General features: G+C 44.9%; 1 protein-coding gene across 11 annotated transcripts in view; it reads left to right on the forward strand.

Moving 5' to 3' along the window:
* The window catches only part of GTF2I (general transcription factor IIi), a 73,244-nt gene that overhangs the window by 3,384 nt on the left and 51,658 nt on the right, over positions 1 to 18,202 (forward strand). For 10 of the 11 annotated variants that reach the window (XM_080562946.1, XM_080562951.1, XM_080562944.1 and 7 more), the window contains exons 2-6: positions 3,705 to 3,810; positions 4,802 to 4,940; positions 16,951 to 17,085; positions 17,515 to 17,698; positions 17,901 to 17,929. In XM_080562946.1, the coding sequence (XP_080419072.1) occupies positions 3,712 to 3,810; positions 4,802 to 4,940; positions 16,951 to 17,085; positions 17,515 to 17,698; positions 17,901 to 17,929 (586 nt within the window). In that variant the 5' untranslated portion in view covers positions 3,705 to 3,711. Of the gene's footprint in view, positions 1 to 3,704; positions 3,811 to 4,801; positions 4,941 to 12,357; positions 12,550 to 16,950; positions 17,086 to 17,514; positions 17,699 to 17,900; positions 17,930 to 18,202 lie in introns of those variants that run through there. The other variant, XM_080562943.1, reaches the window with a different exon arrangement.

The following is an 18,202-nucleotide window of genomic DNA, read 5'->3' on the forward strand; positions in this document are numbered from 1 at the left end:
GCTGCAATTAACCCAAACCTCTTGCTTATAGAGTACCTGTATAATTTTAAGATGTTTAATGACATAAGAAGAAGAGGTCATCGTAACTGGTTGGCATAGGTCAGAGAACCTTCTCACCCACGGGTGCTGCAGCGAGGGTGGATGTCACCTGGGAAGCTGCGTGCAAAGGGGAGGCAGCAGCTTGCATCCTGGTGGTTTCTTCGCTAGGTTATCTCGGAAACATCAGGCTTAACTTCTTCTGAAACAGGATCACTGAACCATATTGTAGGGAAAAATATCAGATTGGTTTTTTTGTTTTTTTCGGGCCAAGTTCTGTTTAACAAGATTCATTTGCACTTAATAGCTTGTGAGCGTTAATCTGTGCAGTTACGAGACGGAGCCTCCTGCCCTTCCCGGGCAGGTCAGCGTGCTGCACTGACGCCTCGGCCCACAAGGCAGAGAAGCCAGGGGATAAAATCGGCGAGAGCCAAGCAGCAGCCTGGCTTCCAGTTAGATTTGTAATGCATGCTTTGTGTTCCTTCTTGTTCCAGCTCTGGAATGAAATGCGTGCTCTTGTACTCGAAATAATTCTCTCAATATCAAGCGGCCCGCGGTGAGGCAGCAGAAGCCGGGCTGCTTTTCCCCAAGGGAGCCCCGGGTCTTCGGCAGCCGTGCGTAAGGATGGGCTCAGCAGGCTCGTGCCCAGCTGTGTTTTGGGGTTCGGTGCCTCCCCGTTGGGGCAGCGGGGTTTGTTTCAGTGCTCCTGCTGGGGTACGGAGGGGAGGCTGCTTGGCTTCCGCGGCTGCTTTTCCAGAGAGCAGCAGACAACACACAGATGGATTGCTTTGGGAATATCCATGTGCATTACATCTGGTGAAAAGTAAAAACACTTCCCTATTGTTAAGGCTTTGCTTCTAAGAAAAACGTATTTTGGGCTCATATTTCCATTATTCTCCGTGTATATTCTTTATATCCTTAAATAATAATTCTTCTTCATAAAGCTCAACTCTTTTTTTTTGTTTGCTGTGTGTTTGGCAAGCACCTAGTAGAGAGAGTATCCGTTACCGGTGGCTTTAACAAGATTGGCACGTGTGCCTCTGTGTGAGCCCAGGGAAGATGGAAATTGGCTTGTGGTTTTGCTCTTTCTTGCCCTGAGTATTCCTAATTTTTGGCTCTCAAAAGTAGAAGCCAGCAGGAAGCACGTGGAGCGGGATGCGTGTTGGTTTGGTTTGGCTTCCTGAAAGCTACTGGGTTCAGTCTGTCTTTTTCCTGGTGAAATGAAAACATGGGTTTATTTGCTCTGTGTCACGGTGACCCTCTCATTGGGCAGGAGTGGCTGAATGCTACATCCTTGGTACGCTACCAGTGTGTTTTGTAATGATTTGCTCGATTTTACAGGCCTTGATTTGGACAGGGGTTCATCTTGGCACCATAAAGCCAAAGGATTTATGGGCAATTATACCAATATTAAAAAAAAATCTTCCAGACCAGTAATATGTGATTAATAGGTGCATTACATAGGAGTGCTCGGGCAGCCAGCTTCCGGCTGCTCAAATGGTGTTTAAATTGGCCTTTTTGTGTTCTACACGTGTAACACCTCGCTCAGTACCAACCCCAGAGCGTTTGCACGGGGTGCCATGAGCCGTGAGGATCCGAGCTCGGAAACGCAGCCAGGTTCGTTCGGGGTGCTGAACTGCAGCCCGCTCCGTGTAATCAGCGTCCCCCTGCGCGGCTGCGGCCCGGGGGTGATCCCGGGAACTTCTTTGGCCTCTCGTCTGGAGCAGGTGCCTGTGAACAGCGGGAAGGAGCTTGTCCTTGGTTGTGCCCAGCCTGAGTTCTCCCATGCAGGAGGGGCTGGGTGCGTGTCTGTGCCCCTGCTGGCTTACGGGGTGTTAAAGGGACCGGAACAACCGCGTCAGGCTGCGGGTTGGCGTGGGAGAAGGGCGATGCAGACTTGTGTTCTGCTTCATCTGTTACATCGGATCGTTGTTATATCGTCAAAAATCTACCATGGTGTACAAAACCCTATTAATGTGCTAACCCCAAAGAGTTCCGAAGGTGAGCTTGGGAACTGTGTTGGATCCCAAACTCCGTGAAGACAGACTTTAACGTCACATCAGTCTCCCTTTCACCTCTGACAGTCCCTAGGCCATCCCTCAGCGGCTCCCCCTCCTCTGCCGGCCGATTCCCGTCTGCCTCCACATCCCCAGCCCCGCTGGCCTGCCCACAGCTCCTGGCAGCCTCCTCTGGCCATCGGGGTGATCAGCGGTGGCCTTCCTTTGCGTCCAGTCCCCAATTTCAGCTCTTTTGCGTCAGGCAGGACCTGTTACCAGCTCCGGGCCGTGAGAGGTGCCAGCATTTCCCTTTCCTTGCAGATGTCCTCAGACAGCTGCAGGTTACCTGGCTGCAGTGTATCCCCAGCTGTGAAGCTGTTCAAGCCTCGCTGGCTGGTCTGGAGAGTCAGAGGGCTGCTGGATGCCTGCTGGGATCGCAGAATCATTTAGGCTGGAAGAGACCTCCAAGATCACCTAGTCCAAGCTGTTACCTTGTGCTGTTGGTGCTGCAGGGTCCCCACCCCCTAATTGCTGTTCTGAAGCGCTCTGTGTCCTCTCAAAGGAACAGCTCGATGCCATTTTTCCAATGCGTACCCGTATTATCGCCTGCGGTGGTTGTTATTCGTGCTGCCCTGACATGCCTGCACACTTCACAGCACGCACATCACCGTAGAGAACCCGAGCTGTGCTGCGAGCCCAGGTTCTGCGGGAGCAGCAAGGTGCTGTCAGCCCCTTCTGAAATGACTCGTTTTTCTCACCTTGACTTCTAGGTGCTTTTCTCAAGGTGCACGGAGCCGAGCAGAGCTCCACGCTGCGAGTTCTCTCCTCCTGCAGGCATGTCAGCTTATTGCATTAGGTACATGTAAACAGCGGTTGCACCATTCCAACAGGAAAACGTGCTCTTAGCAGCTGTCAAAACTTCCTTCTCAATATATTCGTTGCTGTCTATAGACAGTTCTGCCAGCAAAAGCATAACCAAGTCCTGATTATTACTCAACTAAGTTGAAAGTCCTGACTGCTGTACATAAAATAGGTTTAAACCTTTTTTGTCACTCCTGAAATTTGGTTTTTAATTTTAGCACTTTAATTGGGACTTCTTAGCTATGACATTAATCCTGCAACTGATGAATACACAAATAAAATGTCCTGTTCTGGTTGCCAATACTGTAGTTTGAGGCCGTGATTTTGGGGCAGGGGGTTGTTTTGAGTGAGACAGTGATGAACTTGTACTGAAAGTTACAGGGGAGTTGTTCTAATACCTGTGCCACAACTGTTTTCTTGTCGTTCCTTTTATCGCACCATTAGTTCCAATGTTTTTCGTCTCTGGCTATTTGACTGAATTTACACTGATTTTTCTCTCTAAGCATGTCTGTAACTCTAGCAGTCCAATCGGTTAATACGTGTCTTTCTAGGCACAAAGGGTGTTTGGTCTAGGCATGGCACAGCATTTTAACTTTCAGATGTTTAGCTTCCACTTTGGATGAAACAGCAGAAGGTATAAAAGAACAAAAGAGCGAACACTTGATCCTGTTACTTTACCTGCATATTTGCTCATGGGGGTGGTTTTGGGTTTTCGAATATATAAATATATTTCTTCTCTTTCATGAGGGAGGGCTTAGATTTCTTGCACAGCTGTGTGTATCTGAACAGGTTTTATGTTTGATTTTATAGGAGGAGAATGGCCCAAGCTACAGCCCCAGCAGCGTCCATCCACGATGAGGACTCCTCTGAAAGCAGGATGGTGGTTACGTTCCTCATGTCGGCACTTGAGTCAATGGTTAGTAGGCGAGCTGAGCAGCTGTGTCACAGCTCTGTCTTGGCACGTGCAAGTTTACAGCAATATCTTGCCTCCCCCCAGGGAGCTGGAGTGTAATGTTATATCTGTTCCTTAGTGTGTGCTATCCAGCTTCCTGTGGCTCTGCTTGCTTGTGGAAGTTCATACTAGCAGTCGTCTTGTTTTTTGTTGTGTGGTGTTTCTTGTTTCTTCTTAGCAATAAAACTTTGAATGGGATCTGTATAAGAGAATTGGTTTCAAACCCCTTTTTCCCAAGGGGTATAATCAGCTCCTAAAGGTTTTGCCACTTCATCTCATGCAGCAACTACCGTGGCTTTCTAGGGTGTAGCAAACTCTGAGTTCCTAGGAAAAGCTGACTTTTTATGATCACTTCTTGATGGTTACCCTAACTTTCTCAGGATCTTGCTGTCTCCTTGCACTGCAAGTTTCCTAACTTCCTTGCCAGCGGTTTCTCCCAGCAGCACACACCTACACGTGTGCAGGGAGGGTGTGATCTTTGCCTTCCTCTGGAGGAATCCACCTGAGCCAGAGCACCGCCAGCAGGACAAAGACTGTGGGCAGCCTTCCTGCTTGCAACTAAAACAGCACAACTTGCGTTAAGTGTGCTGTGAAAGAACGAGACTCCTGTACGCTCTGCTGAAAGCTGGAGTTGGTATAAGACAATATGATTGTTTAGTGGTGAAGTAATAATTTCCGAGAGAGAGAGTAAATCATTTTAATTAGAAACAGTGCAATCTCTGGGTCTAGATTAAGCTAATTGCACTGATGTATCTACAGTGCTTTTCAGATTCCGCGTGAAAAGTACTCCAAATGTATAAATTATCCTTTGCTGGTGGTTGATGTGATGTTACTTGCAGCATCTTCTGAGATGTGAATGCTGGCAGCAGAAGTAATAACTGTTTTAAATGATTCCACATACGTTCTGTTGACTATGCTTTATTATTATAAACATTTTTGTTTTTTCTTTTTACAGTGCAAAGAACTTGCCAAGTCCAAGGCAGAAGTGGCCTGTATTGCTGTATATGAAACAGACGTGTTTGTAGTTGGAACTGAGAGAGGAAGAGCCTTTGTCAACTCTAGGAAAGATTTTCAGAAGGATTTTGTTAAATACTGTAAGTTTCAACGTTGTATCTTTGCATTTCACAAGCTTCTTAATGTTTATTGCATGATACTAATCTCTTTTGAGAGCAAAGTTCTGTATGTCATGGCTGCATCTTACAACTGTTGGCTGGGGCAAAACCAGATCCTAAAAAGTCATCAGTGACAGCGGTCTTCAGTGTTATTTCAGCTGTGACTGACTTTTTTTTTTTAGATATATGACAAACTAGCGAAAAATAGGAAGTGCTATCCAGCCTTACAAAATTTTCTGTATTTTGTAGTTCGTGCTAGTTTTCCTTTGTATCCCTCTCCACTAGGTAGGTGTTTTTTCCCCTCTCGTGAAGGTTAGTCAGGGCACAGAAAAGGTCAGGGACTGTTTCAGTCTACTTGAATGTTCCCTGTTCTTCAGATCACTTTGTTTCTCTAAAGCAGATGTGAATTTTTGGCAAAAAATTTACATACCTTTCTTGTATCACTATAAGTCACTATAGTATAGATGCATAAAATTACGTCTGCATTACTTTTGTTCTTTACATCTGTGGGAGGGTGTTTTTTGATTAATTTCATTTTTATAGTGAAACGGTGGAACTTTTGTTTATAAAACATGTTCCATTGTGTACAGGGCAATATTTTGAGTTCACTAGTTCACTTTGAAAGTTTCAGTGACTCTTTGGGGATTGTTTGTGCTCGTTTAGCAAAGTGTTGTTGATGGGCACTGCTTAATCAATAACACAGTACCTTTATCTGCCTAAGGGAAGGGAGACAATGCAGGTCGAGAGCAGGATATGAAAGAAGAATCAGTCTGTGAGGGAATTTAAAAACAACAGCTGTAAAATGTTCTGGCTTGACTAATTAAATACTGCTTGCAAAGCAACTATCTTTAATCTGTAACAGAAACATTTACTCCTAAAAATGTTTTTGCTGCTAGCTAAAACGCTCCTGAAGGGTTTGTCTGAAGAATTCATTTGTTTTTGCTGGAGCACTGGATTTGCAGCGGTCACACTCACTTGGACAGTGACTTTCTGTGGGCATAAGTATACTTACTCTAAGGAAAGTTGCTGTAATGTTGGACTGTAATAAAGATATGAACTGATATGAAAATGCAGAATTAGGACCTCAGTGAGGGATCAAAGATAAGATAAATCCATTCCTTTTTGTTTGCCATTTTTGCAGGGTTAGCAGTCTCGTACTGGTATTTATGAAAACTTTTAGCTGAGTAACGGAGGGAAGTTCAGTTTTTTCACCTGTTTTTTGTTTTCAAAGGGTTTCCCTGAGATTTCAGATACTTTATCACCAGTACAGCGGTACTGTAGGCCCTGCAGTGCTGGGAACTCGGCATGCTGTGCACATCTGGTAGAGGAGTAACTGGGTTCTGATGCTCGATCTCCCTGGCTAGATCTGTATTTCTGGTTCTGTACCACGAGGAGCACTGCCTGCTCATCCGTGCTCGTGTGGCTGTACCAGCTGTGGTTTCTACAGAGGTGCATGTGTTTATTTAAATCTTACGTAAGTTTGATAATCCTTATCCTTTGCTTTATTCCAGTTACAAGATATTCATACTTGTGCAGCGTGTTTATACTGTCAGGTAGTCAAGATTAAACAACATCCACTTTGAAAACAGTGTGTTTGTTATGCTCACCCCGAACATCATGGGCTAAATCTGTGTCAATAAAGCCAACCAAACCTCGGTCATTGCGTTTGTGGTTTTAAGTGCAAGTCCCCCATAGTTCCTGGGGATCTCAGTGAGGGAGATGGTGTTCTCCTGTTGACAAAAGTATTGATAATTCCAGAAAACCTGACTTCAAAACACCAGTTTTTAGGAATAGTAGCATTACATATTCCTGGTGATGCTGGTTCCATCACCCCCTTTCACAACTTCGAAGACCTCATGAAGTTTATAGCATAGGATTGGTTGGTCTAAGACGTAAAACTGTGGAGGCAACAGTTCTACAGTGTGAGTTTCCCCTCGCACCTTTGTTTCTTCAGTTAAATATGAAATTTAGCAATGGATGATGATGGTTTCAATTGTATTGTTTTTTTTTGTTTGTTTGTTTTTTTCAGAAAAATCCAGGAAGGCTGTGGTTCTGTGTGTTCTTCTAATAAGCTATAGTGGTGCCCTTGTTCTTTTGTGATTAATATAAAGGCTTCCAAGAGGTTTTTTAGGTTGCTGTTAAAGTTAAACCTGTATAATTTCAGCTGTGATGTCATTCTCAATATTGTCAGCAACACATGTTCCAAGGACTTGGTATCGACTTGTCTGGCTCTTTCTGCTTAAGTATGGAAGCAGGTGTAGTTACTAAGCTATGTCTGACTTCTCTTCTGTGGCAAGCCAGTGTGTGCATCTCAGAACTGCTTCATTTCCACTTTTCCCATAGCTCCTTTGTGTAGTTCATGTAAATACGAAGAGTTTTCAGCATTTGGAAGGATGAGGCTTCAAACCTGCTGTGTACTTTTTGGTAATGAGTATAACTTAGTGGACTAAACTGAGAGACGTATGAGGGTTGTGAAGGAAGCAGCATCAGCATTCTCTGGCAGTCTGGGACTGGCTAAAAACCAGTGGTTCATTGAGCAGCAGAGCTGGAGTTTGGTTTCCTGTGGCTGTCATTCACAGAGACTTTCATCCACATGGATTCCCTAATGCTTAGTGGCAGGGGAAGGAGGAAACCCCATGCATACCTCGTGTACCTTGTTACCTTAAGAACATGTGTTAGAAACAGACTATAGCAGTGCTTCCTTTAGTATTAGTATATGTCGTGTACTAAATGTTGAAGAACCAGACACGAGGCATTAGTTATTTAAAATGGGGTCAGATAGTACTCTTCCAAACTGTGCTTAATTAAGATGGCTGTAAACCCTGTGTTTCAGTGAAATCAGATGTTTCAGTTGTGCCTCCTAACGTAGAACTGTATGTGCTTGTATGCCTAACCTGGGTAACCTGCGGTGTCAGTTATTCTAAGCCAGTGTAAGTTTGTTGTGCATAAAAAGGAGATATTCCTGGAGTGCCTGCTCGTACAGAATCTGGACAAGCATGGGTACTCAAGCTCATACACCTCTTGCCCTAGCAGTACCTCTTTGTTCTAGTTGTTATTCCCTGATGAAGTGTTTTGCACGGCCTATGGTGAGATGAAATGCCTGATTGCTTGGAGCTCTGGGTTATCAGCCATCCTGAACAGAAGCCTGGGGCGCCTCAGGAGTGCTGCTCCCTTCCTGTGTTCATCTTTGTCATCTTGGCAATTTCCCTCGAGGCTTGGTCAAGGTTTGGCACCAACCGGCTCTGTAGGATTCATTCTCATTCAAATGAAGCTGGTGGGGGGGTAAAAAACAAAAGGAGGGGGGAGCAGAAGAGGCCTCAGCTCGTCCCTGGGTCGTGTTCACCCGTCAGAGCGGACTTTGAGAAGAGCTTGTTGACTCAAACACCTTTTTGGTCATCTGCTCTGCACTTGGAAAGAAACAACAAAGCGCTGTGTGATCCATCCCACCTGCCAAGGAGCTGGTTGTTCGCCAGGAGTCCCAGCGGCCTCTGCTAGCATACCACTGGTACCGGCTCGTTGCTCTGTTGGTACGTAGGGTGCATGGAAGCATAGGCCTGCTAGGTCTGCAGCTTTCTGACAGCTGTCCCCATCATGCTGCTTTTTCCTCCTTTGGTGCTAGGGCTTTGGCTCTCTTTTGGCTCACTTGCCTGAGGTGGGGCCGTCTCGCACCTGTGGATTGCTCATCCTGAATGAGAAGTCCGTTATTCTTAGGAGCCTGGGTTTTTCTTCCTGGTGACCCCACGATTCCGTGCTGATCTTAACGCATCTGGTGTGGGCCAGAGTTCTGCTTCGGGTCCTGCCGGAGGCTTTGGCCTGGCCACTCTCCTTACCTGTACCTCCGTGTCCATCTAGCCACAGGTTGCAAGAGCTCCTTGCAGCTTCAAGAACGATCAGAATCTGAATGTTTTTAGTGGGCACAGCTGTTTCTCCTGCTCGTGATGAGTGAATGCCCCACGATGCTCCAAAGACCTTGCAAGAAAGATTGCTCAGCTTTTGCTCACCACTATCTGTGGTATGTGGATTACTGTTCCCTCTTGGATATCCATCATCTTCTCCAGGCAAGTAAAATGACTTGTCGCATAAGTTAGGCTATTGTGGACCCACTTGAAGATCTGTGGCACCTGTCTCATTGAATCTGCAGTCTCTGAGTGAATGGAATGTGTTAGGTTTTCCAGGGAATTTTCTGACATTGTGCTCTCTTGCTGCTTTGACTTTATAACTAATTTAAAACATCGGCAGTTTAAAGCGTGGGGGGGGGGGGGGGGGGGAAGTAAACTAACAGAACCATGGAAAGCTAGACCTTAATGGTTTTTTGTTTTGTTTTTTTAAATAAAACTGGCAAGTCTCCAACTGGATTGTCAACTGTTGGACTTAAGGGGCCTGCTGTGATTTCCATCTGAATAACTGAAATTCGCATACCTGGGCTATGTGGTAACTTGCCCCTATAGTCCAAGGAGAACTAAGCACACCTGGCTGAAGTTACACCACGTTGGGGTTCTTGTAGTAGAAGCTGCTGGCTTCCTATCCTGTAGCTGCAGTTTCAGGCATGCAGTGCCTGCCGTAATTTGAGGGTTTGGCTTCTACAGAAGCTGCTGTTCACTGTGCAGGATCTCCCCTCTACAGAGCTTGAGCTTTTTATCTGTGTCTAAGAAGGCGGCTAATGCACGAAAATGCTGTAGAGCAATCTTTCGATCTTCAAGGATGGATGTACAAAGCTGGACTGTGAGTAGTCGGTTTGTACATCACGCCTACACCGGAGAGCATCGGTCTATGTCATCCCTAGCTGTTCATCCCCACAGGCTGGAGATTCCTGTGCAGCATTAAAGCAAACCTGTTACCGCCCTGACATTGTGTTCCAGGCAATGTCTTCCTAGCTCTGCCCAAGAGGTACAGCTCACTTCTATCTCTGCATGCTGCATCCCTTTAAGTTCGCTAGGCTGGGTGCTGTCTGTACTGGACACCAGAGAATAAAAGTATTGCGACTCATATCTCAGTTCTTCCTCCCCTTTTTACTTGCTTTCCCGATCTGTTTGTACGGCTTCTTCTCTAGAAATTCTACTCTTGCTGTTTGTTCTGAGTGACAGACATAGTTTGCCCCTATATTCAGTGTTCAAATTAAATCACCGGGGACAAAGTTATTCAGGTGCTCCAGGAGGCTGCCGTGTGTCTCTAGCTGTGATACCCGCAGCAGAGAGGCAGTGCACAGTGAGCAGAGTGCACTTCACGAGGGCTTGGGCCAGTGTCATGCTATCACGGACGCAGTGCCAAGATCCTGGACAGCCGGAAGGTGATCTTAATGCTCCAGGTACGCTTTTGTCACAACTGGTGGCACTGCTCCCTTCAAGAGACCTCAGCAGCAGGGAGTAGGGGCTCCGTAGCTGCTCTCTGCGCGAGGACTTTCCTACGGAGGATTCTGTGGCACTGGCTGAAGTCGTGTCCCGTGGAAACTGCAGATGGACAGTACAGCCCCGAGTCCCACTGTTTGGGATGCAGCAGCTTCCTTCTGCCATTCGTTTGCCTGTTGTTATTTGTCGTCCACTGTTTCGTAGTGACAAGAGGCACAAGTACTCCAAATTGCCTGGCTACTATTCTCTTTTCAAGCTATAAGCATTGTAGGAAAGACAATAGTCAATACTTGCCATTGAGGTTTAAAACATGTCAATATTGTTCATTATATCACAGTCATTGCAATTACTTCCAATAATGGCAATAAAAAAAGGCAATGCTAGCAACAGAGCCAGATTTACAAAGCAACGTAGCTGCTTAAAAAATCTGGAGTAGTGCTTTTGAAAGTTTCCATGCCATCTACCTGTAGGCATCTAAATAGCTCATAAATCCATATTTTTGTCTTGAACTTTGTTTTTTTTCCTTTGTAGCTGATATTCAAAAAGCATGGCGTAAAAAATCACGACTTCATTTTTTTAACCAAGCACAGTGAAGTGTGTGGGATACTGGTGTAAATAAAAGACTCCAACATGCTAAAGCTCCGACTGGCATGCTTTGCTGCTTTCTTTCAGTTTCTAATGATGAAGCTAGTTACATGTTTGATCCAATCTGTGCATCGATACGTACCTTCAGTGTAAGCAGTGCTGAACAGACTGATGATACTGCGGAGCTGAGGACAGCACGCACAGCGCTTGTGTTTAGGAGATGACGGGTGGGAGCCAAGCTACGGCAGCGTGAACGTTTATTAACTCGGTAGCTCTGGGTTAATTTTAGCCCTGTGCTTACAGATCTTTAATGAAACCTACCGAGGGTGTCTCTGATCCTGCAGCTTGCTGCTGGGTGTGTGTAACGCTGTCAGGCTGGGCACAGTCCTTCTGTGGTTCTCCATCTGGGTGCTCCAGCAACGATGGAAACCACGTGTGAATACAGCTGACCTGTGTCTTCCTTACCGTTGTGATTACCCCTGGTTATGTTCTGTTAGGATATGTATTTCTTGCTTGTCGTGCCTGTGTGAATTCAGAAATGGTCTCTAAACGGGACGGTTGGCTTTTCAGCCACGAAGCAAAATGTTTGCAGTAGAGACTGGATCCCCTGACGTGTATGCAAAGAGCCTAATACATTTTTTCAGCATTCCTCTAACAGTAGAGATTATTAGTGGCTCTAACTGCTAATGATCATACCTGTTATAAAATCTAAAGGATAATCATCTGTGTGCCAGGGCAAATAGTGGAAATAGCATGCTGTAACTGGCTGACATTTCTGTGTTGCTCAGAGGCTAATCCCTTGACACTAATGCAGCTAATGTAAAAATACCAGTTCTTTTTTGATGGTGATGCGCCCAGTGGGGGAACTGGTTTCCCACAGTTGTTTTCTTTGGCCCTAAGCTATTCTGTGGTCAGCTGAGACTTCCCTGGCTTTTGCTGCTCCTGAAGCTACAGAATATTTTGGAAGAGAAAAGAATCATTAAATCGTAGGCTTAAAGAGTAAGTGAAAGAAAAACAGTAAGAGCTGGGCTGAGGATTAATCCTGACAAAACACTTGGGGAGCTGCACGCATGCCATCCCTCATCTGTTACCTATTGGAAATGCAGGTTTTGGGGCTGGGTCTGCTAGGGTTCTTGCCTTTTCTAGTATGCTTCAAAGAAAGCACAGCAGCAGAAAAGGATGTTGGAATAGAATTTTAAGGCTGTACTTATCGGGATGTTTCCTACTACCCCACTAGAGCTGTTTTACACCTCTGTAGCGCTTGACCTCTTTTTTTTCATGCCAGATTTCCTTTCAGCAATTTGGGAGTGGCCTCTTCAAAACAACCTCTGCTGAATGCTTATTCTGCTCGGCTATCTGCTGGAACAGGCAATTCCCAGTCAGTCGTAATGGGAGCTCATTCGTTTGCGGCTCTCGGTTGTGTCCTTGAGTTTTCCCTCTCCCCCCCTTTATTTTTCCTCAGCAGCTGACTTGGAATAATTTCCACTTTGCAAATTGCGAGAAGGGAGGAGACTGACAGCTGCTCCTGGCCACGCTGGCTGTAGCCTGTCCCCATTTCCCAGCCCAACCGCAATGGTGCTGGTTAACGATACCGGATTTGCTCCTGCGTGGCTGCCACCTTGGAGCTGAGACCTCGCTTCCCTGCTCGTGGAGGGGACCACGTGAGTGCTCCCGTCCGCTTCGTGCTCTGTGAGCCAGGTTGCGTCATGCCTTTATGCATTATGCTTTCTTAGTGGTGTTTTGCCAAACTGGCTCTGCTTGGTGGTAATTAGGGAATGGTTTCATAATCCTTTTGCTTGAGAGGTGTGGGCATGATAACCGCTCGCTTCCTCTTGTGTATTTCCTTTTCCTGCTCTGTGCAGCTCTCTGCTAAGATGCGCTTTTGCTTTGTGCCCAGGGAGGCCTCTGTATGATTGTAAAACGTTAGCACTGTGGTTTAGTTCTGGGCTCCCTGTCTCCCAAGGGTGTGAACACGATACACGGAGTGTCCTGATTGCTAAAGGTTACATGCTACGGTCTCCTTTTCATTTTTGATTAAAAAGCATGAAACCTTGTATGTTCCTCCTAGGAAGGTGAGATGCCTTCCTGCAGGCATCTTGGCTACTTCCAGCACTCTGGGCTTCTGCTTTCCCAGTCTCTTAAGTTTTTACATCGTACTCTTTCATCCCTGCCCCTGTTATTTGGGGGAGTTGCAGTTGTAACCACTTGATAAACTAGCAGAACTGCGTTCATTCTTGGAATCCCCAAGAGCTTTTTTAGAGACTTGTTTCAATCACTTTGTTTTGGATTTTCAGATTGTAGCTGTGAGTTAGAGCATCCAACTCTGAAGACTTGATCAGTTTATTCACAATAAATCACGCGCTAGCAGATTAGTTTATTTAAAGATAACATTCCCCTAGCACTTACTGCTTGTAACTGCAACTGTTGGGTGACAATAAAACCCAAAGTAATCGTCCCGTCTTACTGAGAGCTGCCATTTTGCCACTGCTGCCTGCATTTCAGATCACTTAAATGGTTTGGCTCACAGTCCCCTTCTGTCTAACCTTTTTGAAACACACGTAATGTAATTCTTGAGCTGTCCCATGCTGCACATCTCCTAAACGTTGGTGTGTTCATTAGCTGAACTCTGCGTTAATAATCCAGGTTTTTGTGAAAGGCATGGAACCAGTCCTCATACCTTTTTAGCTTTGCCTTGTGGCCAGCTTTACTATTTTACTTTTCTCCTTTGTGGTTCTCCTTCTCTTCCTGTTTCCCCCCAGCTCCCCACGTTGGCAGAAGGGCTTTACCTGAAGAGGATGAGTGCCTGTCCTGGCCAGCTCTGCATTTTCTTATTATCTCCTTTGTAGCCTCCCCCCTTCCCTCCATAGTACTAGGGATTACTGTTTTTACTAAGCTTTACATTACTGGCAGTTTCCCTCAATTTAAAAAATAGTTCATGCCTTTTCCCAAACTCTTAAAATAACTTGTGTCTAATTATCTTAAAAGTTTCGAAAATGTATTTTTGTTTTAAAAGATCGCAGGCAGCCCGGACACCTTTTCTTTCCCCCACCTTCGGCTGTAGCCGTGCCCTAGCCAGCCCTGAGCTCTGTGCTGGTTTACTGGGTTTGTTCAGCACTTGGCTGGCCTCTTTTGCATCCTTATTAGGGCTGGGGTGATTGGCAGAAGCCTTTCATGCTTCTTTCTGGCTAGCCAGTTAAAGCTTATGAAGCTAGTAACTACTCTTTTTCTCTAAAACAAAATAATTTAAAAAAAAAGAAAAAGCTGCTAAAAGTGCAGCCACACTTCGGAGACCACCCATCTTGTTGCCTCTAGATGCAAACAAACGAAGTCACTGTAGATAGCTGATCTCTTTCATATTCCCTGGCTCCTAAATTCTGCCTCAGGTGATCTGCTTTTCGTGTGGTTGAAGCGATCCTTTGATAAACATAAAATGATTTTTCTTTAATTTGAGGTTATTGTCCAATTTCCTGAACTGTAGAACTGGCTGGGTTTAAAAAGCTCACAGACGAACAGGGTGGATGAAAGGAAGCAAAATGCTTTTAGCTACATATACGTGCTTTCCCTTTGCTTGTTTGCAGTTACTTTTGGAGCACAATTTTCCAATAAAATACAATTTTCCTTCAGCACCACCACTAAAATACACGTCCCTGAGTGTCATTACAAGGCAGTGGTTGGCCTTAAGTTGCCTCTCGGGCTGCCTGCAGGTGGATGACATTCATCTTCTTACAGTCATTTCCTGGTTTTCTGTACTTGAGGGATTAAAACCCTCCTGCCGTTACAAGATGCCTTACATACCATAGGGCTGATGGCCCCTTTGCTGGAGAAGTGTTAAGCTCCATCAGCTCCCAGTAGCAAAAAAAAAAATTACAAATTGAGATTTTATCGTTTTAAATATTCTGTTTGTTGCTCTGTCACAAAAAAAAAGGAGGGCTTTTCTTTCAAAACAGCCTATTCAGCCCTTAAAATAAATAAATATTATATATTCTCCTTATGAGGGTGGAGACAGCTGCATGCTGCTTGGGTGCTGGCTTTGCCAGCCCTGTGGCAGGCTGGGCAGGTGAGAGGGAGGGTAGGGAGGGTTGTTCCGTGTAACAAACACCTGGGTAATGCAAGGAGATAAGAGGCACTCAGCCACGTGCAGATGCTCAGTGCAAAATGAGGATTACCGTACTTAGATCAGTGTAGTCCTGCTGAACTTTGCAGAGTAACGTGACTAATCCCACTGTATGCTCCCAGCTGGGAAGAATAAAATTCTTCCACTGTATGTCCTTCCCCACCCTTACGGAGCCATTTACCTTACTAATATAGCTGGCCCATCCATCTTCCCTTCCAAGTCCTGTTCCAGGCATCCCCTCTCCCAAATCTAGCCCGAAACCTCCTTTGTGCCCTGGGGATTTTGGTAAGGGCTGCAGAGCCTTTTAGCTTGTGCAGCCTCTGGCCTGCGGAGGTGCCCCTGCCAGCGCTGCCAACTGCCAGGAGGAGGCAAGCGGCTAGCGGGTTTCTAAAACTTGCTGTCTTTTGAGACCTGATGAAAGTTTGTCTTTTTTTTTCTTTTTAATTTTAATGGGAATGTGAGCAGCATTGTCATTTTTGTTTTGCTTATTATTTTTTGAAGGTGTGAGTGCACTTTAAAGAGCTACTGACAACGGAGGCATTTCAGTGGATCAGTCGTCATATTGAAAAAAGCCAAAAAGCCATGCTGCATGGAAACTAAGACCTTTAATCCCTTAGTCCACAGGCAAACCTTATAAACTGTTGTTAATTAAGCCCTTGTGTTATGGGTGAATAATAATATTCTATTCCCGCGTTATTTTTGTTACGCTGGGCCCTGTCGCATCTCAGAGAAGGCAAAAGTTGGGCCCGAAGTGCTGAGCTGCTGCTCGGTGTCCCATGGGGATGGGTTTCCAGGGCACAGGATCTGGCCTGTACAGGAAGGAATCGATTCTTTTTTAAACGAAGAAATGAGTTTTCAAGGTGACAAATGCATTTTTACCGTGGAAGTGTTCCCAGTTCATTTCACAACCGTTTATGCTCAGTTCAAAGCGCTGTTTGTTTGGCCCTGTTCACCAGATGACTGGGAGCAGGGTTGGTGGTGCAGGTCCCAGCGCTTCACGTCCTTGCTCACGGTGAAATCATGATGCAGTTTCAGCGTTGATTGCACGTAGGAACATAGGTCTGTGTCTGTTGCATGTAGGGACATAGATCTTCCTCCCTTTCTCTTTCATCACAGAATCTGTGTGTTGTTTCCCCCTCTTTTTGCTGGGTGATTCTCGGTAAAACATTGCAAGCACCCAGCGATAAGAAGGGGAGGCTGCAGCCTAAAACAGATCGCTTCTGTTTAAGATCAAAGAGTTGTTATTCTCCTGCTCCTTTTGCAATGACTTCCTCAGAAAACGGAACAAGGTTCAGGACTGAAATCTCCTTTTTATCTGTTCTGTTGGTGGCGGCTTGTTTGCAGCTCCTCCCATCCAGCAGTAAGAGATGTGCTTAGATGTCTTGTAGCAGGTGGAAGAGCTGCGCTGCACAGGAGCTCTTGTGTCAAAAGCCAGATCCCTCCTATAAAAGATCCAGTTAAGCACATAACAGCATAAACAAAACAGGTTATAACACAGCTGCTGAATGAGACATCAAGCATGGTGCTAGAGAGCTGTGAGACTCCACGCAGACATTTTAAATTTTCCTTGGTGACTATCAGTCCTTTTTTTCTTGGCATTTTTGCCTTTTATTTCTACTGTATTACACTCTCCTGGGATTTGTAATGTTTTCTACATCTTCATTCCAAAAAAGGCCTACTCGGTTGTGTCTCTAAATCATTCTTATACCACAGAGGGTGATATTTACAAAGGTTGTAGGGAAAATAAAATCATTTTGGTGTAAGTTTAAATTTACCCATTGCCTGTGTGCATAGGTAAGTGCATTTGGCTCTAAGGTGAAGAAGTTCTTACAGCTTCCCAGCAGGAATCACTCTGAAGTGTCTGCAGTCTAAACCGGAGAGACTTGGTACTGGGTTTTTTCAGTAACTTACTATTTTATTTTGTCTCATTTGTATAAATAAACTCTAGGTGTTACGGAAGAGGAGAGGGCTGCAGAGCTGCAGAAAACAAAGACTATACCGCCTGTAAACAGGCTGACGGTGGATATGGTGGAACTGGAAGCTCTCAGAAAGTCTGTGGAGGACTACTTCTGCTTTTGCTATGGTGGGTGCTTTAAAGTCTTCAAAATACCTGTTCTGGATTTCTAAATGTTTATTCCAGCTAAAAAAGGAGGTACTGTACAGTCTTAAACTTTCATCTGTACTGCTGTTAAGGTAATAAGCCTCATTTTTACTAGCTGATTCCAAAGTGTACACATACATTGGATAGTGGTTTGGTTTTTTTAATGTTTTGCAGGATATGATTTTGGATTATTGCACAGTACAGCCCCTTTAGTTTTGTTTTAAGAAAGCCTCTGTACCTCAGTGGGTTCCAGTGAATGTTGGTGCGTGCAGTACTTGGTTTCCTGCAGAGATTTGCATCTGCATCTTGTTTTCTCTCCGGTCCTCTCCAAAGTAGTGGGTTTTATGAGGCACAGGTCCTTTTGCTAACTTGCACCCTTCTGACCTTGTAACAATCTCATTTTATTTTTAGGTAAAGCTTTAGGAAAGTCAACAGTAGTACCTGTGCCATACGAGAAGATTCAGAGAGACCAGTCTGCTGTGGTAGTGCAGGGCCTGCCTGAAGGACTTGCATTTAAGCATCCAGCAAATTATGATGTTTCAACCCTGAAGTGGATTTTGGAAAACAAGTCAGGGATCTCATTTATCATCAAAAGGTTATTTGCTGCCTCCTCTTTTTAGTTTGGCCATTAAGTTATTGTACTTAAATTTGCGTTCATTTTTTAATTAAATACTTTGCAGCCTGTTTTGCTTAAGCAGAAGTGTCGCCTTTTTAATTTTATACTCTGCTGTAAATATTGATGTCTTTGCTAAAGCTATGTGTTTTGTTTGTTTGTTTTTCCCTTTATTTCCATACAGGCCTTTCCTAGAGCCAAAGAAACACCTAGGTAAGTTACTACTTATTCAGACTCAAAAATAGCTTAAAATTCTACTTTCAAAAAGGCAACATCATTTTCTCCAGTACTTGGCAGGATAGCAGTGTAGATGCAAGATTTGGTCATTTGGAGAAAGAGGCAGACTTCGTGGAAATTCCTAGACTGTGAGTTGCCTCACTCACTTTTGGAACTATAACCTTTTCCTTTATGCTTTCTGCTAGGAGCAACTAATTAGAGATAAATTTGTTCTGTTGTGTTCTTTGTCCTTTTACTCAATTTAAATTT

This window comes from Anser brachyrhynchus, assembly GCF_964034855.1.
Source record: "Anser brachyrhynchus genome assembly, chromosome: 20".
Classification (NCBI taxonomy): Eukaryota; Metazoa; Chordata; class Aves; order Anseriformes; family Anatidae; genus Anser; species Anser brachyrhynchus.